At 47.4% G+C, this 23,750-nt stretch overlaps 9 protein-coding genes across 9 annotated transcripts; 6 read left to right on the top strand and 3 right to left on the bottom strand.

Annotated features, from left to right (window-relative positions):
• Window positions 1-17: 17 nt before the first annotated feature.
• On the bottom strand, window positions 18-2,285 carry PMT2 (dolichyl-phosphate-mannose-protein mannosyltransferase; the record flags this gene model as incomplete). The annotated part of the gene is made up of 1 exon (XM_024857892.1): window positions 18-2,285. One exon carries the CDS (start codon window positions 2,283-2,285, stop codon window positions 18-20), a length of 2,268 nt encoding a protein of 755 aa, XP_024713818.1.
• A 1,971-nt stretch (window positions 2,286-4,256) lies between these two features.
• TDH3 (glyceraldehyde-3-phosphate dehydrogenase (phosphorylating)) lies at window positions 4,257-5,255 on the top strand (the record flags this gene model as incomplete). Its single annotated transcript, XM_024857891.1, has 1 exon — window positions 4,257-5,255. The coding sequence occupies one exon, from the start codon at window positions 4,257-4,259 to the stop codon at window positions 5,253-5,255; it is 999 nt and encodes a 332-aa protein (XP_024713817.1).
• Window positions 5,256-6,674: 1,419 nt separating this feature from the next.
• C7M61_002518 (uncharacterized protein) lies at window positions 6,675-9,215 on the bottom strand (the record flags this gene model as incomplete). The annotated part of the gene is made up of 1 exon (XM_024857890.1): window positions 6,675-9,215. One exon carries the CDS (start codon window positions 9,213-9,215, stop codon window positions 6,675-6,677), a length of 2,541 nt encoding a protein of 846 aa, XP_024713816.1.
• Window positions 9,216-11,606: 2,391 nt separating this feature from the next.
• ECM17 (sulfite reductase (NADPH) subunit beta) lies at window positions 11,607-15,872 on the top strand (the record flags this gene model as incomplete). Its single annotated transcript, XM_024857889.1, has 1 exon — window positions 11,607-15,872. One exon carries the CDS (start codon window positions 11,607-11,609, stop codon window positions 15,870-15,872), a length of 4,266 nt encoding a protein of 1,421 aa, XP_024713815.1.
• Window positions 15,873-16,815: 943 nt separating this feature from the next.
• On the top strand, window positions 16,816-17,625 carry RPN10 (proteasome regulatory particle base subunit; the record flags this gene model as incomplete). The annotated part of the gene is made up of 1 exon (XM_024857888.1): window positions 16,816-17,625. One exon carries the CDS (start codon window positions 16,816-16,818, stop codon window positions 17,623-17,625), a length of 810 nt encoding a protein of 269 aa, XP_024713814.1.
• Window positions 17,626-18,029: 404 nt separating this feature from the next.
• C7M61_002515 (uncharacterized protein) lies at window positions 18,030-19,541 on the top strand (the record flags this gene model as incomplete). Its single annotated transcript, XM_024857887.1, has 3 exons — window positions 18,030-18,200; window positions 18,245-19,459; window positions 19,497-19,541. 3 exons carry the CDS (start codon window positions 18,030-18,032, stop codon window positions 19,539-19,541), a joined length of 1,431 nt encoding a protein of 476 aa, XP_024713813.1.
• Window positions 19,542-19,639: 98 nt separating this feature from the next.
• Window positions 19,640-20,386, bottom strand: CSM3 (Csm3p; the record flags this gene model as incomplete). The annotated part of the gene is made up of 1 exon (XM_024857886.1): window positions 19,640-20,386. The coding sequence occupies one exon, from the start codon at window positions 20,384-20,386 to the stop codon at window positions 19,640-19,642; it is 747 nt and encodes a 248-aa protein (XP_024713812.1).
• A 1,284-nt stretch (window positions 20,387-21,670) lies between these two features.
• Window positions 21,671-22,567, top strand: C7M61_002513 (uncharacterized protein; the record flags this gene model as incomplete). The annotated part of the gene is made up of 1 exon (XM_024857885.1): window positions 21,671-22,567. The coding sequence occupies one exon, from the start codon at window positions 21,671-21,673 to the stop codon at window positions 22,565-22,567; it is 897 nt and encodes a 298-aa protein (XP_024713811.1).
• Window positions 22,568-22,772: 205 nt separating this feature from the next.
• C7M61_002512 (putative polyadenylation protein) lies at window positions 22,773-23,731 on the top strand (the record flags this gene model as incomplete). The annotated part of the gene is made up of 2 exons (XM_024857884.1): window positions 22,773-23,672; window positions 23,702-23,731. 2 exons carry the CDS (start codon window positions 22,773-22,775, stop codon window positions 23,729-23,731), a joined length of 930 nt encoding a protein of 309 aa, XP_024713810.1.
• Window positions 23,732-23,750: the final 19 nt, after the last annotated feature.

Here is a 23,750-nt window from a genome sequence, read left to right as displayed (position 1 = left end):
CATGGTCATGAGGGTACTTAGACATAGTTGTCGTTAGCCACCTTCCAGGAGGGCAAAAGGTCCAAGTGCTTCCAGTTCTCCTTAGGGCCTTCCATACCGAATGCGATCCATCTGAAGTACCAGAAAGTACCAATGACCAAAACGTACAAACCAATGTAGATACCGAGGTAAGCAGCGCGGCCAGCAGAAGTCGAAGAACGCTTCAAAGGAGCAGTGAAAGCATCGATCTCATAGACAAAGACCAACATAGCGAAGTACAATGCAGGCAAGTAGTGGTGGACGTATGTGACTCTGCCCATGATGACAAAAGGCATGTAGTGCAAACCCCAGCCGAACATTGGGTAAATACCACCCATCAAGAAGGTCTTAAGCTTGTGTGGGTCCTGGAAGTCATTGATTTGTCTCTGCCATCTAATCAAGTGGTACAAGGTGATGAAGCAGAACAAAACGACAGCAAAAGTAGATGGCCAAGTAGTGGCAGGAGAGCCAATCAAGAAGTACTTGACCTTGTCAGAGGCCCAAGAGCACATTCTGATACCAGCGTGCAAGGTTGGCCATTGCCAGAACTTGGAGGCCAAGTCGTCCTGCTTGTCGCTGTCAGGAACCAAAGCATTGTTGGTTGCCATCATGGCCAAGTTAAGCTGAATAAAGTCCTTGAAGAATTTTGTACGAGGCAATTTGAATTCCTCTGGAGCGTTTGGCAAAATCTCGTTTCTGTTGTTCTCAATGTTCCACCAGGTTCTCTTGTCCTTGCGGAATGGGTTCTTGAAACAGACAACTTCACCTTGTCTGAAACCCCACTGAGGCAAAGAGTTACCTGGAACACCCAAGTAGCAGCCCAAAGCAGCACTCTTCAATCTAAAGGAAGTAGTCAATGGGTGCAACTTCAAGGAGTCCTCCTTACCGTGGGACTCCATGATCTCAACGACCCAGTTGTCCTTGAGGTCACCGATAGTCAAGTTACCGTAACCGGCAACCTCATACTCGGACTTACTGACAGGAGCAGCGATCTCGTGGGTGTGCAAGTTTCTACCAGTCATTGGGTGCATAAGTCTGACAGTCATACCGTCAATGACGTACTCAGGGTTCTTGTCGGTCTCAGGCTCGTAGTATGGAGCACCACGAGGTCTCTGGAAAATCCAGTTGTTGTTGGAGTCCTTGTGAGAGTAGGTAGTGACCTGCTGCTGCTTGGAACCTTCTGGGAAGGTCTGGACATGGGAGTGCAACAAACCACCGGTCAAACCCTGGTTCTTGAGAGTAACGTAGGAGTGGCCAATAGTAACATCTCTTGGACCGCCACCAACATCACTGTTCTTCAAGTTGGCCTGGAACAAAGAAGACATGTTAGCATCGCCAGTACCAGACTTGTACAAGAGGTCAAAGTGAATCTTGAAGGAGACCAAGAAGACACAGAATGGCACAATGATCAAAGCCACGATTCTGGCAAACCAGTGGTAGAAGTACTTCTTCCAGGTAATGGTTTTGTCACCAAACTTGTTCCACAAGTCAACCACGGTGTAGATACCAACAAGGGTGGTAACAAACAAACCCACCATCTTGGTGGACATGGTGCAACCAATGCACACACCAGTGATCAAAAGCCACTTCCACCACTTTCTGGTAAACTCCTGGGAACGGGTATTGAAGTTGTTGAAGCGGGAGAAAGCCAAGACGGTAGCAGTGGTGAAAAACAAAAGAGGGGAGTCAAGCAAAATGAACTTACCCAAGGTAACGTAAGACAATTCAAAAGTAACCATGGTGGTGAAAAGCCAGGTCGACAAGATGGAAAAGCCGATTTCCTTACAGGTGAAGTAAGCCACAGGGGCACACAAGCCGGAGAACATCACCTGGAAGAGTCTCATCTTGGTGTAGTCAATGTAGTCTGGGTAGAGTTCACCAGATGGGAAATCCCAAGAGCCATTGTAGCCGGCAAGGTAGCCGGAAAGACCCACAAGCATCTTACCCAAGGGAGGGTGCACGTCGTGGTAGAACTCGTGTCTCAAGTAGTACGAGCCAAACTTACCGAAATGGGCCTCATCCCAAACGACGTGGTTGTTGACGGAGATTCTGTAAGCTCTCAAAAGGAAGGACAAAACCGTGAAGGTGAGAGGAGCCAACCACTTCTCCAACTTGAGCAAAGCGGAGGAGGTGGACTCCTCGTATTTGGCCTCAGCAGAGTCCACATCGTCGGTAGTCTCATTCTTTAAAGGCGACAGCGGCGACTTCTGTGATTTTCTCAACCGAGCTTTCGAGCTCAGGTCCACGTTGACACCCGAAGCAGACATCGTAGAACTAAAGTTGATGCTTTCTCTGAAAATTCATACGTGTTAAAACACGCGGAGCGTGGATATGCAGGTGGCTCTAAACAGCCGATGGAGAAACGGACGGGAATGGGGGGCATACTTGGCAATGGAGAGGAAAAAGAGACGAACAAATTGGTCAGTCTTGTTACCCACTTTGCTTCAAGGCAACTTCCATAAAATTTTGACCTTCTACGGCATTTTTGGTGTTTTCTGTGGTGGCTGCGAAAAACGATATCGGCTTTGTGGTCCACCGCCAAGAGCCTCGAGATTCTCGAAGCGCAGTAGCGAAAAGCAGAAATTTAGAGTCTTTAGGATTGAAAATGCAACATTTTGCGTGAACGTCGAAGAAGCTGTAGAAAAAGGCGGTCTTGACCGAAAATGTGGCTTCAATGCTGAGGCTACGCCGTGTTCGCTTATGTGTGCATGGCTGCGAAATCGTCCTCGCTGATACCGGTACAGGTCATCGGATCGACCTGGCAGATGGTCTGAAAAGGCTGTTTGACGATTTGAGTGGTTGGCTTGTGTAAACGATTTGTGGATTTACTAGATGATTGAAGTTGAAATGCTTCCAATTGATGCTTGAGGGAGAGATTGGGGTGAGTCGTGTTCGAGTCCCTACGTTACCTAGTACATGTAGGTCAATGGGCCAACTAGCTATAGTACAGAGAGGGTGCTTTCCTCAGTGTAATCGCATATCTCGAACCTATTGTATTTCATTGATGTAGTTCCAACACGATTATACAGTGAGAATCGCTGTTAAGAAAGCACGTTGGTGATGCAACGGCTCTACTGCTCTCAAGGCAATTCATGAATACTGGGTTTAACATTCTCCACTAGAGGTACCAATTGTCGTGAGAAACACTTAGTTCAGATTGTGGTCTGTCGCAGCTTTTCCTAAGACATCTTACAATCGCAATTCCCCCTTCAAAACTTCAATCCAACTACTGAAGGATCTCTCCTCCCCTGTGACCAAATACTCTACGGTTCCCGGTACACGCATGCTACGAGTTACACCCTCAACTTCAGTCGCCAGTGCTAAAGACCGAGCAACGAAGCCCCAGAGTCTAGCCCCATTAGCGGCTCAGACGGATCTAAAAATATGGGTTGCTTATTGGAAGTAGACCAGAAGAGATCTGCCCTTCCGGCACTGCTTGTCCACCCGACAATCCATCACCAACCTTAAACGTCAGGGCGTATGCGCTTAAAGCCCTAACCCTAAAACTGTCAAAAACACCCTTTCCAGATTGCACCGAACTTTCCCAGACGCGTTCCTCACCAAACGTCACAATTGCGTTTGCAAAACTCCAAACACCGGATTCCACGGAAAGAGTCCCAAAACCACCGCAACCTCCACTGTGATTTCGCAGCCACCCACGGTGTCTTAAAACCACGAGATCTTGAAAAATTACGCCCGGTGCAGGCTCTGGCCCCACTTTTACACAAGGGTGTTTCGAAACTGTTCTGAGCCAATCGATTCAAAGTGAAAATACCCTTCTATTTGTAGGCCCCTAAACTACCTGCCATGCACCTAGCCGTCAGATCAGCAACCTGACTCTCACATGAGCATTGCTAGGGTCCGCGCCAACGACCTCGGCCGGTTCCGTGTATGGCCGGGCACCCACTCGTCCGGGTCTGGGGAAACTAGAACCCAAATGCCGGAGGCGTAGGCCCCAGGGTTTTGCAACAAAACAAAAGGCAGAATTTCCAACATTCTCCAGTCACCACTAGGGTGTTTGCTGGAGCAACGGTGGCCAGACCCGTGCACCATATGGTTGCTTCGGCATCTGGCCAGTGGAAATTGCAGTGTCCAGGTGGTGGCAGGCCCCGGCACATTGTGCAGTACGCCTATGGAGCAGACTGCCCCGGCGGTGCGGGATATATAAGAGCATACGTTTTCCCACCCTGCCAGGATTCCTTGATTTTCACCCCTCCACAAATCAACTTATTTGCACAATGGCTATCAACATCGGTATCAACGGTTTCGGCAGAATTGGTCGTCTCGTTTTGAGAGTCGCCCTCTCCAGAAAGGACATCAACGTCGTTGCTGTCAACGACCCTTTCATTGCTCCTGACTACGCTTCTTACATGTTCAAGTACGACTCCACCCACGGTCAGTACTCCGGTGAGGTCAAGACCGACGGTGACAGCTTGGTCATTGACGGCCACAAGATCACCGTTTTCGGTGAGAAGGACCCAGCTTCCATCCCATGGGGTAAGGCTGGTGTCGACTACGTCATTGAGTCCACTGGTGTCTTCACCAAGATCGAGGGTGCCCAGAAGCACATTGACGGTGGTGCCAAGAAGGTTATCATCACTGCTCCTTCCGCTGACGCCCCAATGTTCGTTGTCGGTGTCAACGAGAACAAGTACAACGGTGAGAACATTGTTTCCAACGCCTCTTGTACCACCAACTGTTTGGCCCCATTGGCCAAGGTTGTCAACGACAACTTCGGTATTGAGGAGGGTTTGATGACCACCGTCCACTCTATCACCGCCACCCAGAAGACCGTTGACGGTCCATCCCACAAGGACTGGAGAGGTGGTAGAACCGCTTCCGGTAACATCATCCCATCCTCCACCGGTGCCGCTAAGGCCGTCGGTAAGGTCATCCCAGAGTTGAATGGTAAGTTGACCGGTATGTCCTTGAGAGTGCCAACCGTCGACGTTTCCGTCGTTGACTTGACCGTCAGATTGAAGAAATCTGCCACCTACGAGGAGATCTCCGCTGCCATCAAGAAGGCTTCCGAGGGTGAGTTGAAGGGTGTCTTGGGTTACACCGAGGACGCTGTCGTCTCCACCGACTTCTTGGGCTCCAACCTCTCCTCCATCTTCGACCAGAAGGCCGGTATCTTGTTGTCCCCAACTTTCGTCAAGTTGATCTCTTGGTACGACAACGAGTTCGGTTACTCCACCAGAGTCGTCGACTTGTTGGAGCACGTTGCTAAGAATTAGCTATCCACGAAGTTGTGAGGGACTCGATGCCCCTTGTAACTGGCCCTTGTGATAGTAAACAATGTGATTACTAGAATGAACGCAGTATTGCAAAGAAATGTAGTATTTGTAGTGTCGGCATAGGCACTTTAATTGGTTGTCATGCTTCTCATTTATTCCGAAACTTCCCCTTTTGAATCGTCTCATACTGAAGAAAGACATACATTATTCTGCCCGTCTCGTATCATTGTCAGACATACTAATAATTTTCGACATGTCACCATATTTGAAAGACACTTGGCAACAAAGGCTCCTTAACGTCTCATCAATTGAATAAATTTTAAGTATGAATCTCACGATGAGCTGCTCAACCCATTGCCTTTTATTCAAAGCCTCACATAAAGATGCGTCGAAGACATTCATACCATTACGGCAGACAACAGTACCAAAGGAGCAACCTCCATCAGGTAAATGCAAAGAATTCATCATTCTGTAAAACAAGCCCCTATAATGCACCCAAACTCACCACTTTCCTCATTTTTCTTGCTTAAGGTTATTGTGGACCATATTATCTATCGCACTGGGCCACTTCTGCCGTCCTGCTTATTGCCGATACAACCCAAACAGCCCATGCCCGTCATTCTATACTTCCAACAACACATTCTTTTGCTATGAGGTTTCTTCTTGATCAAAACTTTCACGTCTACAAGGCGCAACATGCTCCAAAATTTACACAGAAACACCTTTCCACGATACAAACCCTCTCGGCCAACTATGTCTACAATAAATACATCTCCACAACAGCAGACATAATACCCAAGTATGACAGCGTTGAAGATGTGGAAATCGGGGTAAACGCAGACAGTATCAGCCAAGGTGACCTTGAAGTGACGTATGTTACAATAAAACACGGTTCCTCGTCTCAGATGGCGTGTTTTGTTAGAGATAACGAGACCGTTTTGGCATTGCTCAAGTCGGGAGCACCGGAGTTTTTGGTGAATCTACTTGAGTCCTTGGATTTTGATCAGCCCCTCCTGTTAAGGCCTCAGCCTGTGGGAAGCGGGGGAATTCTGACATTGGTCGATGCCATGGCGCCTGTTTTGGCTGCAGATCTGGGGATCATGGGGAATATCGATATAACGTTTACGCCGAGAGAGAAGCTCAAGAAAGACTCACTTAAAGAGATTTTGATTAATGTGCCGAGAAAGGACTCTTGCCGGTTATTGGAAGGGTCCGATAGACCCATGCATACTTTGTCGTTGTGGTTGACCAAGGCCACGAGCGTGAAGTTCAGAAATATGGAAACAAAAACATTCACGAGTGACCTCATTTGCATTTCCAAAAATGGAAGGATCCGCCTTATAGGCGATCACATACTAGACGATGACGCTGCTACGCAGTTGGTGACTCAAGTTTGTCGTGCTTTGGCGTGAATTGAATCTATGTAAAAATCATGATGACTGTCCACAAGATGGACGCGGTCACCACAGCGAAGCCAGTCCAAATAATACCCAGATGGGTAGCGGGCAGGTGTCGAAGCCTTTGAAGATTAAGATTGATGCTGATCATGCTGAAGATAAGGGCAAAGAGAAATCCAAACACGAGCATAATGAAAACAAACATGTTATTGGCATCGCTGAGTTGAATTTCCTCCTGCTGAAGTCTGAGTATGCCAAATATAATGCCAAAATTAATGCCAGAAATGAAAAGCGATGTAAAACACAAGGTGAAGTAAATGAAGGATAGTATGGTGTCGTAGTCATGCACGAAACGGATTTGGTAATCGCTCTCGTTGTTCAAGTACAGTGGTTCCTCGTCAAGCGAGTCATATCTGAACACGCTTCCATTCTCAGCGTCTAAAAGACCCTTCTCTTTGTGTGAGTAGGAGAGTCTTCTTAAAACACGGAATGATCTGACGAGTCTCATTTTCGACCTGATAAAAGACAAGATAACGTTATTGAGGAACGAATCATCCAAGTCACTGCTATATTGGAGGTACCAGTAGTAGTTCTCGTCATCATCGTCTCCAAAGTTATCAAGTGCGCTTAAGTCGTTCATCCGCTTGACATAGTCGGGATCAAACAGTTGATACAGTTTGACACTGCAAACATTCTTGTCAATCGAGCTTCTATGCTTGGGCAGAACGCTGCCTCTAGCTTGAGGGTCTAAAGTGTTTTGCAACGAGGTGCATGACTTCAGTCGACTGAGAATGACTCGAGACTTGTCCTGAATGAGACCCTCGTCAAAGACATTTTGATTGTTGACGTACTCCACGTTCTCGTAATTCTTGAACAAGTTGATATTCAAGATTTGCAGGTAGTGATTATTCTGCTCCTCAGGAATATAATTGAAGTAACACGATCTCATGTAGTCGTACAAGTCAAAGTCCTTGAAGGGATGAACCAAAGAGTTGAGCAAAAGGTTTTGCACCTTGACAGGTAACTTCTTGAGGGTGATTGATCTGTACTTGTTGACGAGCTGATTACCATCAATGGTCGTTTTGAGCGACTCCTGGAAATTGTACAAATTAGTGCCGTTGCTATGAATGCTGAATTTGTTGAACGGAAAAGGATCCATGTGGCCTGTGTCAAACAGGATAAGGGAGTCAATTCCGTCCAGGGTGAAGATGTTTTCATCAAGGAGCATGTAGAAACTGTCTTCATAGTCTCTATTATCAACGGTGGAGGTGGCATTAGAAGTTTCAGGTAGATATTCACTACCTGTGGTCAAGGGTGATACCGAAGCAGAAGCACCTTCGTGACCAGACATGTCATTATGCTGACTAGCGTTCTTATGCAAAAAGAATCTCGTTCTGTCGAACACAAGCTTGAGAGACGGTCTCAAGTTATTCGAGACCAAAGCGTTGATGGTGAGCTTAGTCATGGTCGTCACCTCATGCGAAGAGAGATACTCAGTCAAGAGATTTTCAGCCTTGATTTGAGTAGCGTCGTCTTCTGAAAGCATGTACAGAAGTAGGCCCTCAGCAACACGATTGGGGAGGCAGCAGTAGGAGTACTTCCTCAAACCACCGGTGTGGACAATGAGAACAGAAGACTTCTGGTGCTCGTGGGAGACAATGTAAGAGGGGTTTTGGTCCTCCGAACCTTGGGTCAAGTACGTCACAGACATCTTGGAAGGGCCCTTGAGTTTCTGGAGGTTGAGAACCACATCAATGCAAAGGGTAAGATCGTTTCTAGAAGTAGTGTCCTTTGGAAGTAAGGAATGCAAAGCAAAATTCTTCTTTAGATTGCTCACAAGGTCGAACTTGGTGAGTTGGTCAACATTATAATCGACATGAAGGTTTTCATACAACGAAGACTCTTCGGAAGCAGCTGAAGCAACATTGGTGCCCACGGAGGAGCAAGACGCCGACTTCTTGAGCTGGCCCTGTGGCGTGGCGTAAGTATACTTGCGATGCATGGACAAGTGGATGCTTCTTGACTCCCTCTCGATGTCCTCTAGAAGCAATGCTAGCTGGGATGTGAGCGGAGATAAGTCAAAGTTGACAAAGGAACGTGGGTTGACATGGAGGTAGTGGGAAAGCGATGCAATGAACTTGGAGGACTTCGCCTGGTCCGGATAGTGCTTGGCGAGCTTCTTGAAGATCTTCTTCAAGGCGATCTTCTGCACCAAGATGTACTTTGTAAGTTTCTTGACGGTCACAGAGACGTCGTTGATGACGTGGGAGTGGAAGGGCACAAGCTTGCGGTACTTGGCAGCAGCGTCAATATCAGCCTGGAGAACTAGCTCCAAGTCTGTCTTGTATAGCTGGAGCTTTCGCTGAAGCTCCCCCGTCTTGGTCGATAGGAACAAGTTGACGTAGTCAAAGTTCTCGATGAACTTGCCGTGGAGGTTCACGAGAGAGGCCGGCTCTTGCTTCTGCGTGATGCCACGGATAGACGCTTTCAAGTCATTGTAGTCGATGTTGTAGACCTTCCACTCCGGTATTGATAGGCAAGCAAGGTTCTGGCCAAACTTCATGCAAAGGAAGGAGCGGCTGGTGGGTGACTATGGAGGGGTAGGAGATGAGATTGATGAGCCCGTTCTTGAGATATGATGGCCAGGGAACAAAAGTGGGATCCGGAAATAGGAAAGAATAAGCCGAAAGGTGGGAGGGAAAGAAGACCTTATATACCGCCGCTGCACCAAAACGCAGTGCTATCTCAATGACACAATCACTAAAGCTCAATGTACGTTTTGTGCCGCGCGCGATCATAGGATGAGAGAGATTCTGCCGCACTGCACCACGTGGACGATAAGGTAGGAGGTTGGAAGAGGATGGAGGGGAAGGAAAACGACCAGATTGACGGATTCTTCACGTTTGACTATAAATACGGTGGGTTCCCACTCTTGAGAGAGAAGTTTCAGGGTTTTTCTGTGGGGGCTTCGTGGCTGCAGCTTGGCGGGCACACGAGTTAATTCTGTATTGGGTGCAAAAGAATTAGGCAGATTGCGCTTCGATCGCACGAGCCACCAGCCTCCACTAGTCAATACAAGGCCGATACGGAGCCTCATAAAGGGTCCTATTGTGCGTGTGGAGAAGCTTGCATTTGTTGAGTTCAGGAAGATTCTTCTGCCATCTTTTGGAAGAGTTTTCTGACGGGTTTGCAAATTTTCTTCCCCGACATCGCTGTCGTCACACATTAAGCCTTTGTACTTAAATCAGACTGGGGCGCTCGTCGGGAATACGTACTTGCTCGCCCGCACCAGCCACAAGGGGTGTTTTTCACTTTCCATATCATTCAAGAATCACTGACGATTATTATTTACTTTCAACGCAGTCACCGTATACTTTTTGGTCTTGAACAATGGCCTTCGAGGTTGCTGGAGGTCCCCTCGTCTTATCTCTGCTGCGGCGAGTAGATCGCATTTTGCGCTTTTTTTTTTTTTTTCAGAGCGGCTCTGCGTCGTCTTGGTCTGCCTATGTCAGAGTCAGATAACAATTTTTCATTTGTCAAGCCTATTGGCGATTACGGAAAATCACAAAGTCTTTTGACTATAAACTTCTCTCAATATAACGGTCGCCGAAACTGTAAAGCTTGCTTCGCGGGGTACTAATAATATTAAGCCTTGATCAGCAGCCAAGGCTTATACTGGAGTAATCCGCAGCGCCGACTAGCACCTAACCATGAACAAATCCAGCATATGTATTCCTGTGATTTTGCGTCTCATTCTCTGAGATGGTCCTGCCGTGTCAGCGTATCTGTTTTGTGGAACCTTGGTTTTGTGCTCTTCTATTGTTCGCAAGGCCTGGCTAAGCCGGATTGATCGACGAAAAGTCCGTAAATGTGAATGACGATAATGGTCCTCGGGGGCTTGTTCAACCGGTGCTGGCCAAACACGGACAACGGCCGGAATGAATACAATTGCAGGCTTACTACGAAGGGCGAGTGGTGTCTGTTTTCAGCCCGCACGGCTAACCTCCAGCTATTGTGGAACATTCCAAGGTGCTTACTTGAACAGGGCTTTCCGGAAATGATTGCTGTACAATTCCTTTTGGGATATCAACAACCTGAAGATAGGCTTATCGTTGTTTGGGTTGCTGCTTTGAGAGTGACAGGCTTCTCTGTCCATTCAAGCCTCGCACTGGCCGTTGACAATGGCTGCAACCCAGCACCCTGTAGATGGAGAGAATTACCCCAATCTTCATCTTCGTTTTGTCTACGATTCTTTTTCTATCTTTTCATTCTGACGCTAGGCGCTTCTAGGATGCAAATAATGCAAATAAGATTGACAAAGTCGTCGTGGCGAGTAGAGAGAGGAAATGTAGGCTGGAGGTGACACTCTATTGGCCAGCCACCTAGAGGTACAAAATGGTGCCGGGGGAATGTGCCTTCAAAAAATGAAACAAAACTTAAGAGCCTTGCCTCTGCCGGATCATCCGGATATCATCGACATATTAGGCGCCTGTGAAGAAAATCATGTCACCACTTAAAATACTCCCAAAGGCCTCTGTCATATAATGTGTCAATTCGCAGCAAAAGCATGCAAGCGAACCTGGAATCGATGTCGACGCACGTGACAAGACGACACCCCACCAGTGATAAGGCCATTTCCCCCCGAAGTGTCCTAAACGTCTTAAAAATGGTTTCTGTTTCTTCGTCCAATCAACCTATCAAACCTTACAGATCACGAAAACTGAAAAAGTAAAAAATTCATCGCTGACATGCCCCTCGATCGTGGGGTAGATGGACCCCCAACCAATGGCCGCGGCTGCAAATCGCTTTACTGATTATTGACGATCACGTGAGATCACTCAATACGCTTTTTTTGCAACTGCTGCCCCCATGTGCACCACCCATCTAAAGCCTTATATCTCTAGTGCACCCACAAAAGTAGCTTTTCCATCTTTTGGCGAACTCATCAAATATCATGAGTACGCAAACTGAGGCGATTGCCGCTGTGGTGGAGGTGACCAAGTCGGTCAACTTCCTGTCCCAGCAGGCCAAAGCCATTCCTTCCCCATATGCTGCCTTATTGGAAACTCACCAGCTTTTAGCTGGAAATGAGCCATTTTTCCATGTTTCTGCTTTCCTTCAGCAGCGTGCCGACCAGGAGGCTGCTGAAGAGAGAGAAGGCGAGGTTCCTGCCAAGCAGGCCGTTTCTGTCACTACAGACTCACAGACGCTTTTCCAGAACCTACCTCACTTGTCCAACTCAGTGTACAAGTCCAACCCTACGGTTGTTCACGTTGAAATCAACGACGCTGACTTTGGCATTGCTGCTGCCTTGACGGACTTGTCGTACCCTGTGTTTGTGTCCCACGGTGTTGCTCATGCTCATAATGTTGCACAGGCTGCCTATGCTGCCGCTTTTGCTGAGCAGAAGTTGGTTTTCCACTTGTACGTGCCTTCCAGCGCTACCGAGAAGCTCAAGGGTAAGACCGAGATTGCCACCAACTTGTCCTCGGTCGCTGAGGCTGCCTCCTTCTACGAGGTTTCTCCTTTCACAACCTTGAACAAGCTGTCCAAGGCCAAGGACGCTATCGTTGTTTTGGGCCTGCCTTCTGAAGAGTTTGTTGCCGCTGCTTCTAAACAACAAGCTCTCATATACCGTGTGGACGTCTACCAGCCATTCGATTTGAAGGCTCTTCTTTCTTCCATTCCAGCTGGCGTTGAGACCCTTACATTGGTGGAACAGACCAACAGATCTGCTTCTTTCTCCGCCTTGCTTTTAGACTTTTTCAAGAACTACTCCGCTTTGCAGTCTTTGAAAAACTTCACCAAGGTTGTCGGTGCCAAGCTTGGCCAGTACACTGACGCTACCAAGATTGTCGGTGAGCTTTTGAACAACACCAGATCTGAAGCGCCAAAGCAGAACGTTCTTTTCGGATCCGTCTCATCCACCGAGGAGGTCTCCCCTCAACTGGAGGAGGGTGCCAAGAAGGTCTACGCTTTGGAACAGGCCTACCTCAAGGTCTTGTCTCAAGTCAACGACAAGTCTCACATTTGGAACGATTTCTCCGCTCCATCTGTCGGTGGCTCCTCCAACCCAGAGTTCGGTTTTGGTTCTTTCTTGCATTACGAAGAGCAGCAAGCTGCATTGATCAACATTGTCTCTACAGCCATCCAGAAGAACAGTTTCGCTTCTTTGGACAACGAAAAGCTTATCGAGCTTTTAACACTGTGGTTGGTGCTCGTCAAGTCTGGTAAGCCATTCGAGAGCACTCAGGAAGTCGTTAAGCTCTTGAACACCGATACCTCCGGCACTTCTCAGCAGATTCTCAACCTTAAGGACTTCTTCGAGGTCAGACCAAACTGGTTGGTTGGTTCCGATGCTTGGTCGTACGACTTGGGTTCTTCCGGTGTCCACAGTGTCATTGCTTCCGGTAAGAACGTCAACATGTTGGTGATTGACTCTGAGCCATACTCCAACAAGAAGTTGGATCTCGTGCGTAAGAAGGACATTGGTTTGTACGCCATGAACTACGGTAACACCTATGTTGCATCCATCGCTATTTATTCTTCCTACACTCAGGTGTTGCAAGCTTTCATTGAGGCTGAGAAGTTCGACGGTCCTTCTGTTGTCTTGGCTTACTTGCCTTACGAGTCTGAGAACAGTGACATCTTGAGCATTCTTAAAGAGACCAAGCTTGCTGTTGACGCTGGCTACTGGCCCTTGTACAGATACGATCCTTCTATCGAGAAGGACGACGACAGATTCAAGCTCGACTCCTCCTCTTTGAGAAAGCAGTTGAGAGACTTCTTGGACAGAGAGAACAAGTTGACTCTTTTGGCCAAGAAGAACCCAGAGCTCCTGAGAAAATTGACTGCTTCCGCTAACAGCGAGGCCAAGAGACAGCAAACTCGCGTCGAAGACGAGTCCTTCAAGCAGTTGTTGCAGGGTTTGTCTGGTCCTCCATTGACTGTCGCTTTTGCTTCTGATGGTGGTAACGCCGAGGCTGTTTCCAAGAAGATCAACAGACAGGCTTTGGCCAGAGGCTTGAAGTCTACTGTCTTGTCTATGGATGATGTCTCAGTTGAGGACTTGGGTCTTGAGACCAACATCATCTTTGTCACATCCACTGCTGGTCAGGGTGAGTTCCCCAACAACGGTAAAGCCTTCTGGGATGGCTTGAAGCAGGCACAGGACTTGGACTTGACTTCCGTCAAGTTCTCTGTGTTCGGTTTAGGTGACTCGAAGTACTGGCCAAGAAAGGAAGACAAGCACTACTACAACAAGCCAGGTCAGGACTTGCACCTGAAGTTGAAGCTTTACGGTGCCGAGGAGCTCGCTGAGTTGGGTCTCGGTGATGACCAGGACCCTGATGGATTCAACACTGGTTACGAGGAGTGGTTGCCAAAGATCTGGAAGGCCTTGGGTGTTGATGGCGTCGAAGGTGTCGAAGAACCCAAGCCATTGACGAACGAGGACATGAAGATTGGCTCCGACTACTTGAGAGGTACCATCGCTGAGGGTCTTCGTGACGAGAGTACCGGTGCTATCTGTGCTGTCGACCAGCAGTTGACCAAGTTCCACGGTATCTACATGCAAGATGACCGTGATATCAGAGACGAAAGGAAACTGCAGGGCTTGGAGCCAGCTTACTCCTTCATGGTCCGTCTTAGATTGCCAGGTGGAGCTGCTGATCCTTCTCAGTACTTGAAGTTGGACGAGCTTGCTGACGAAAGAGGTAACGGTACCTTGAAGATCACCACCAGAGCTACTTTCCAGTTGCACGGTGTTGTCAAGCATGACTTGAAGCCTGCTATCAGAGGTATGAACTCTGCTCTCTTGGATACTTTGGCTGCTTGTGGTGACGTTAACAGAAACGTCATGGTGTCTGCTCTTCCGGGCAACGCCAAGGTCCACAGACAGGTTGCTCAGGCTGGTTCCGAGATTTCTGAGTACTTGTTGCCTTCCACCACTGCTTACCACGAGATCTGGTTAGAAGGTCCTGATGACGGCGACAAGCCAGGCTACCAGGAGGCTTGGGAGAACAAGAAGGGTGGTCCAAAGTTGAAGAAGACTATGGTTGCTGGTAACGCCTTGGTCGACCACGAGCCTCTTTACGGACCAACCTACTTGCCCAGAAAGTTCAAGATTGTCATCACTGTTCCACCTTACAACGACGTTGACGTCTATGCTCACGACATTGGTTTGATTGCCATTGTGGAGAACGACGAGGTTATCGGTTTCAACCTTCTCGCTGGTGGTGGTATGGGTTCTACTCACAACAACGTTAAGACCTATCCAAGAACTGGTTCTTTGTTCGGTTTCGTTCCAAGAGACAAGATCAACCAGGCCTGTGAGAAGGTTATGTTGGTGCAGAGAGACTTCGGTGACAGAACGAACAGAAAGCACGCTAGATTGAAGTACACCATTGACGACATGGGTGTTGAGGAGTTCAAGGCCAAGGTTGAGGAGTACTGGGGTGAGAAGTTCGAGGAGGCCAAGCCTTTCGAGATCAAGAGCAACATCGACTACTTTGGCTGGGTCAAGGACGAAGAGGGCTACAACCACTTTACCGCTTTCGTTGAGAACGGTAGAATCGAGGATACCCCAGAGTTGCCTCAGAAGACTGGTTTGAAGACCATCGCCCAGTGGTTGCTTGACAACAAGAAGTCCGGTGAATTCAGATTGACTGGTAACCAGCATATCGTTCTTTCGAGAATTGCTGACGAGGACTTGCCCAAGATCAAGGAGTTGCTTGCCAAGTACAGCTTGGACAACACCGATTTCTCTGGTTTGAGATTGTCCTCCTCTTCATGTGTGGCTTTGCCAACCTGTGGTTTGGCAATGGCTGAGTCTGAACGTTACTTGCCAGAGCTCATTGGCAAATTGGAGACTGCTCTTGAAGACTACGGTTTGAGACATGACTCTGTCGTCATGAGAATGACTGGTTGTCCTAACGGATGTGCCAGACCTTGGTTGGCTGAGGTTGCCCTTGTGGGTAAGGCCATGGGTGCCTACAACTTGATGTTGGGAGGTGGCCACCACGGTCAGAGATTGAACAAGATCTACAGATACTCCATCAAGGAGGATGAGATCATGGACATTTTGTTGCCATTGTTCAAGAAGTGGTCTTTGGAGAGACTCGACAATGAGCCATTTGGTGACTACTGTATTAGAACGGGTGTTATTGCGGAGACTACCGAGGGTAAGTACTTCCACGAGAACATCCCTGAAGAAGCCTAAGCTTCATCGGTGCTCGCACCATACTTATAGCAGCATATTTATTAATCTACATATTCGGTTTCATGTTCACGTAGTATTTTGTTGGGACTTGAGTTTTGGTATCGTTGGAGTCTCGTGACGCTCCATTTCAAGCACATCGGCGATTTTCAAGGGTTGAGCTGTCATGCTAACTTTTCGTAGTCTTCGTAGGACTGACTTTTCACAGCTTTTGCTGACTTTGTCTGCTTCTTTAGTGAGATAGTCTATGTGATTTGTTTTGATCGCCTTCAAGCTTCGTAGTAGCTCCGCCTTCTCGGCTTTGTTGAGTTCCAAAGGCATGTAAAAAGAATGTAGTACTGTTATCTTCAGATTGTACGCGGTGATATCAACACTTCACTGCACCACAGCGTGCATTGCCATATAAGGACATTTCATGATTTAAAACATCAATAGAAACAAATGCTATTCAGTAGGGTAAAGAAAAATAAAAACATGAGCAAAATGGATTACATTTATTAGAAAGTCATGCTAGAGGTATTCACTGATTTGTGATTTTCGCAGCCAATTGGTCGTCTGACACTCTTAGTGTCCAAAATCATCAAACCGGCAACTACAATTGAAACAATTTCTTTACTTTTATTACTTAACAAACATCCCTAAGAAAAAAAAAAAAAAAATGCTCCAGTCTCCCGAATTACTCTTGTCGATTGTTACAGTCTAAGGCTGTGTAAGACTACCAAACTTTAGAGCGAAAAGTGTCGGGATATATTTTTCTGGACGATTTTCACCTAATCAAACATCCAAACCCATCCAATTATTTTTAGCACAATCGAAATTATGGCACAGTTGGATATCACCTCCACTTCTTGACCCTCGCACGACTGTTGCCATCCATACTCAAGATCTCATACGTCTCTATCTACACCAATCAACCAAACAAAACACACACACACATCAGTCCACAATGGTTCTCGAGGCCACAATGATCGCAATCGATAACTCCGAGTACATGCGTAACGGAGATTATCTTACAACTCGTTACGATGCTCAACTTACCGCCACAGAGTTCATCTTTCAGAACAAGCTCAATTCCAATCCGGAGAATACTGTGGGATTGCTTTCATACGGAGGCTCAGGTCCACAGGTCTTGTCTACGCTAACAACAGATTTTGGTAAGATCTTGTCTGGAGCTCATGGTACCAAGATTGATGGAGAGAACCACTTCTCCAGCGGCATCCAGGTGGCTGCCTTAGCATTGAAGCATAGACAAAACAAGGTCCAGAGTCAACGAATCATTGTCTTCGTTGGCAGTCCTCTCAAAGAAACAGAGAAGGAATTGGAGAAGTTAGCGAAGAAGATGAAGAAGAACAACGTTGCGATTGACGTGATCAATTTCGGCGAGGAAGCCATCAACACAGCCAAATTGGAACGTTTCCATGCTGCAGTTAACAACCATGACAACTCTCACTTGGTGACCGTGCCTGCGGGCTCCCGTCTCTTGTACGAAGTGATCGCATCCTCTCCAATTTTGGTGGAGGACGGCTTCGACATGGAAGGCGCTTCCGGTGGCGAGTTCTTCGGCGGTATGGACCCTAACATGGATCCTGATTTGGCATTGGCATTGCGTCTTTCGTTGGAAGAAGAGAAGCTGAGACAGGAGCGTGAGGCAGCAGAGAAGAACAAGCAGCTGAGTAACTTAGACATGATAGACGAGGACGCCGAGTTCGAAAAGAAAGACGATAAGAAAGGTGACGATAAGCCTAGTGAAAACTAAGAAGTCGATGTTGCACCCGCATTTATGGGCTGAAAGGGTAATAATAGCTCTCGCAGGCACTGAGAGCTGCAAAAACCTGACTTGTCTATCTCAGCAATTGTTCTTGACAGGTTTTGCTGACGGTTCTAGAGAAACGTGGCACATGGATCAATATTAGATGCATTTACGGTTTCCCTATAGAGGTGTTGTCGTGAGACCTTCCCCGTGCACTTGCGTCTTTGGTAGTCATGAGTCATATCATAAACACGAAATGATGATCATATGAAGTTGTGGTCACTGTGTGGGTAGTCTACCTGGAATAGTCTCATTGTGCTCGAGGTATATAATCGCGTTTGACGGTCCACTCTCATCCTTTTTGTGAACCAGACCGAACAACAAATAAAAACCATACTGCTAAATAAGAAATGCCGGTACCTTTGTCAACTGTCAAGCCCTCGAAAAGTAGGAGGAGGGAGACCCGAGAGGAGAGAAAGTCCGCAAATAATGATCAACAGTTGTTGATAGCACCTTATGAAGTGGCCTCCACGAAGCCAATCGACCTCACTGTGTCACAATTCTTGGACATGTACTCCAAGGTATGTTTTATTTTGAAAATAATTTAAATCTATCTAACTGTTAGGGTAAGTGGAATTTATCCAAGGTGCCATGCCCGCCATGTTTCACGAACAAAGGGTTGATGGCAGCGCCAGAATGCTACTCTGAGAGAACCAGAACGGCTGAAGTCCAGTCGTATCTCAGCCTCAAGCATTGGGATGATCATGACCTTTTCAAGCCCATGTCATCAAGGCTTAGAAAGAAACATCAAATGACTGGATTCACAATCTCGTTGATCCACAAGTCAAAAGTTCTAGTCAAGCATGAGACAAGAATGAATTACCGAGAAATGCCACGGAATGTATCATTGGATTCCCATAGTCTTCTTTCCAAAGACTACTTCTACTTGTTAGACGCTAGCAAGGACTGGAGAACTGCCAACAGTCCTCTAGTGGTGGGGAGACCCAATATCCGGTTGTATTGTGGTGTCAGAATCATGAGTCCCAAAAACGAGCCTCTCGGAGTTATTTCAGTGTTCGACATTAATGCCAGGAAACAATTCCTGGAAGACATGATTCACGATCTTCATGTCGCTGCCCGTGAAGTCATGAAGATCTTGAACACCCCGTACGAAGAAATCCTCGAAGAAAGAAGGCAGTCTCTAGATTCAATTGCACCTCAAAAAGCAGCCAGTGATGTCGAAGAAGAGTTAAAGCAACTCTCGATCAAGTTGGGCAGGGCCACGAGTACAAATTGTGCAATGTCAGTATTTGAAAGGGATGGATCTGGAGCACCCTATTCGCAAAACCACCATTTTGTTCTGACCCTTGGCGACGACAACGAGGACATCATGCGTGGTTGCCTTGACAAAAAGCAGAGAAGAAGCTTGACAAAGATGCTCTATCGAGTGGGGTCGTTGACTCTGGCAGCAGATATGCTTTGTGAATCATTGGCTGCCAATCTTAAGGCTGAATTTGTCTTTATCGTCGAAATTAGATCAGCGGAGTTGTACTCGGTGTCTAGCGAGTACTTTCCCAAGGGCCACACCAAGATTGACGCAGAGCTGTTCAAGTATGCTAACAAGCTTGTCAAGAGCAAACGCATGATGGAAGAGACTGACCGAGTGCTGACAAGGGTTTTGGGAACCTTCGGCAACGGCTACCTGACTAGCAAGTCGGATCATGACCTTTTCATTAAGGCATTTTCCAGTGATTTTGGTCTCCATTATCTCAACCCACGCCGTTCTACCAGATTCAACAGTGGCTGCGTGCTACCATTCTACCGGTACAATTCGAAGTTGGTAAAGAAGTCAAGCAAGAACCCTAACTCACACACAGTTGATTTGTACTTGCGAGCAGGAGGTTACTTGGTTGGTGTTATGAACGAGTCGATTGAAAAGGGACAAATGCTGCAGGCCACTGTCTCCAAAATCTTCGACCACGCCAGCGTTCTTCGAAAGTTGTATATCACTTGATAGGCATCACATACCCATTTCACGCATAGCAGCAAGCTCTGCTTCGTAGTCATCCTCCAAATCCTCCTCGGGCGGAAACTCCTCGTCAAACGGATCTTTGGCCAGCGATTCTTGGATAGGGTTAGAAGGTCTCTCTGCTTCTAGGTCATTATCGTTGTCACCAACAAAAAGACCATTGGAATCTGAGTTGTTGACGTTCATGAAGCCCCAGTCTCCATCATCTTCTTCCAAGTCCAGGTTGTTGTTCTCCGTAGGTGCTGTTGGTTCTGGTCCAGTGTATAAATCATCGTTGTCAAGCTCTGTTGGTGGCTCTGGCTCATCTTCCCCTTCGACAATAATGCCCTTCTCGATCTTAAGCTTGCGAAGCTCGTTATCTAGTAGACTTCTTCTGTACTCCTTGATTCTGGCGGACTTGTATGTTCTTATCATACGAATGCAGTCATTGAAGTTGGCTCTGGGAAAGAAGCCATGGGCCCAGAACTGGTAAAACTGGATAACAGTGCCAAGATTGTCACACTCTGCCTCGACTTTGGCTCTCTTCGCGGCCAGCTTAGATTTTTCAGTCTTGAGTTTCTCTTGAAGCTTCTTGTCGTTTCGTTTGATTGTGCGGGAGAGCTTCTTGTAGTTCTTGGTTATCATCGGAAGACCCCTGGTTGGATTGAACATGAGTTCATCTGTGATTTTTGGAATCTTGGACACCCTGCCCAATTTCATGGGCTTGTCAAGCCCCAATGAATCCTCCTGTGCTTCCATGAGAAGAGTAGTAGAAACGCGTAAACAGAGCGCGATCACTGGTGGTATCTAGTACACGCCAGACGGACCCCTCAAAAACTCCCAATGCAAAATGAATCTTTGCTATTAGTTTTTGATTGTAGAAACATGGGTTGAAGGAGGGCAAATAGAGTAATTTGTCGAACTGCTTTTTGTTGAAAGTATGTAGATGGGGTAGATGATGCACCTAGGAATGGCTGCGAAATGTGAGGCTGCATTAGTGCCAAACAGTTACCTCCAGCTATATTAGCTAGTTGATACAAATATTAAATTACTTCTATTTGGAAAACCTTGACTCCCTACCTACATCGACGTGGCTAAATATAGACATCACAACAGACCGAGGGGCACCAAAAGGAACACCGTTGACATGGCAACCGTAGTAGCTTGTTTGGCCAACCAGTCCTTACTGTGAATATCTTCCCTTTAGTTCCCTACAGTATGAGGACTGGGGGCCACCCCTGGACCTTCAACATAGCCTCCCGACATGCTCCGTAAATCCGCCGTTCTCCACCGGAACCATGTAAATCCGTAACCGAAACTAAAAAATCAAGCCTCTTTTCTCGGCACCAAATCAAGTAGAAGTTCCTTCCTAAGAGGTCTCGCTTGGGGACTAGTCCGGAAAAATGCGCAAGAGCGCTGGCTTTGCAACCATTTTAGCGAGACAGGAAACGCATTCAAACGGCTCTAGACCATACCACGATGAAGCCGTGAAAAAATAACGAAAGTTGCTTCGAAAATTTGCAAGTATTATTGGTGAAAATGTAGCAGCATCAGTGATACTTGAATGAAAATAGTCTGCCATAAAAGTTGACTCGGCTCCTCGGTTGGAGCAGCCTCGGGATCGGCTCAATTAAGTCCGGAGCAGCCGTATATATATCCCTGGTTAGGATCCCTAAATTAATCCGGAGCTAGAACGGTTAAATCGTACCACATTCCGCTTTCTTCCGGCTGAAACAGCCGCCGAGCCGGCCACCAACACTCTGAAACATGGCGTTGCTGAATCTGCACCAAAACGGGTGTTTCGCAGCCAAGGTTATACCACAATCGAAGCACAATATAATACAGTACACGGCGCCGGTAGGCAACACGGAATTGATTGAGGGGCAGAAACACGACTTTTAAAATCACCGGGTCATCCCCTTGATACATCACTACATGCCCCAGTTAGCGTTTGGCCTGATCATCTCCAGAGCTTGTTCTGCACAGTCGCACTTATATACCAAGCCAAGAGACCCCGTCTTTCGTTAGTACCACCTTTTCTTCATGCTCTCGCAGTTGGCGTGGCCTTTACTGGTGCTACACTTGTGGTTCCCACTTCTACTATCGGCAAAGGCGCTCAGCCGACCTGCCGAAAACATCCAGTTTTTGCTCCATTACTGGCTCTGGTACTTGGGGCTCACACACGTCCAGTTCTACCTCCTGCTTGCTCCGTTCCAAGGGCTTGTGGACTTGGCCATTGCCGTTTTCAAGATATGGCTTTTCTACGGCCATGGTTGCATCTTGCTATCACGCTTCTACCTTCCAAAGGCGGCGTTTGCAACCACAAGTTGGTCCTCAGTGGTAGACATGGAGGCGGCATTTATAGACCCCGCTGTTCTGGCTTTTGTGGTTAGAAATCCCGTATTCCAGAGCACCATGTCAGTGCTCGAGAGGAGCGGAATCGCCCGCTTTGCCCTGTCCTTGTTTGCATTCAACCACGAGCTTTGCCGCCTGGTTCTGTGGCCCAAGAGACCCCTGTGTCTTCACCTCGGCGTCGATTTCTTCTGCTACATGGACCTGCCCCGCGAGCTAGCGCAGCGATTACAGCGGCTTGAAAGATTCATCTTTGGGCTCCGTTCGGCGGTTTCTCCAGCCGTCTCACCTTCACAGAAAGCATCTCGACTCACGACCAAAGTCGACTACAACGACCGCAATGAGTTCTACTCTCCCAAGCGGGAGTTTTCTCCTCGAGAAGTACACTCTCCAAACCGCTTGCATACCCTCAGTCCCACTTTCCCAGAGAATAACTCACCGCTAGTGAGGAAAACGAGACGGAAGCCACCGGAGGAAAGAAGAGTCCGCAGTGCAAGCGTGGGCAGTATTGACGACCTGGCGTTGCCATACCCGCTTGACACAGCTCCCGAACGGAGCGTCTCCGAGGTGATTTTCAACAACCGATAGATGCCATCCCATATACCCGGCAGAACCGGCCGTTTAAGACTCAGAACAGATCGATTGATAAGCTGACACATCAATTGAGCTGAGTCGCCAAACGGCTCTTGCCAGATTACATCCTCTATTCATTGTGTTATTTAGGTTGATTTATAGATATAGATTTCGCGTACAGACCTACACCTCTTTCGCAGCCATCGTATGTTCATACTCCATGTCACTCTGTGAGTACCTCCCTAGATTGGACTCGATCCTGGTGAAAATCCTGCTAGGTGATGATGTCGAGCCAACAATCACCGAAATTGCTTTCGTGAAAAGATGCCTTGTCGTGGTCACCAGAACCACGAAACACACTGTGAAGCTACCTGTGGAGAACAAGGATCACCTCAAGGATGCCAAAATCACACAGATCCTAGCCAAAGGCAGCATCCTTCTGCTACGTATATCGCTCAACAGACCGCAAGATCCTGCTTCATTCACGTCATTGTCGCTGTCGAAGACCCAAAAGTGGTCAGTCAGTGATCTAGTGAGAACCCCAAAAGACGCCAACAATGTCAACACATTTCTATTCCTTTGCGCCTACTGCAGTGCCACAGTTGTCGATTCTCGTGACAATAAATACGCCGATATGCCTCTGGAGTACTGGCACGAACTCATGGACTTTTGGCATTGCCATAAACCCCACCAGAAGCATCATGAGAATCACCTGAAAAACTACGGAGCTATAGTACCCAAGGACAACCACGTGTACATTGGCGCTTCGTACCTATTTTTGAAGAGAAACTCGAGTAGTTGTTTCAGCTGCAAGAGAAATCTCGGTGAATTGACCAATGATACCGCTAAGCTATACAAGTGGAACTTGAAGCTTCAGTATGGCGACACTACCGAGACATTCCCGCCGTATGCCTACTCCTATTACGCAATTCTAGATAGGATTAATTCCGGAGCTCTTAGAAAGCTACAAGTCCAGAGCGATAACGGATCAGTTCGCATATGGATCCTTAGTGTTGGACTTTCTGTCAGCTACGACAGTTACGTTCTTGATAAGGCGCTCAAAATATTGTACACAGATAAAACGGACTCAGAAACGGAGGTGCTTGATGTTCCGCTGGAAGTTTATGATAGTCTAATATTTGTTCTTAGGGAGTCTACGTCCTTGCTTCCCGAAAGTGAGCAGACAGTGCAGATGGAT

Source organism: Candidozyma pseudohaemuli (assembly GCF_003013735.1).
Source record: "Candidozyma pseudohaemuli strain B12108 chromosome Unknown scaffold00005, whole genome shotgun sequence".
NCBI lineage: Eukaryota > Fungi > Ascomycota > Pichiomycetes > Serinales > Metschnikowiaceae > Candidozyma > Candidozyma pseudohaemuli.
Note: the sequence above shows the minus strand (reverse complement) of the source record. Positions and strands in the feature narration are given on the sequence as shown.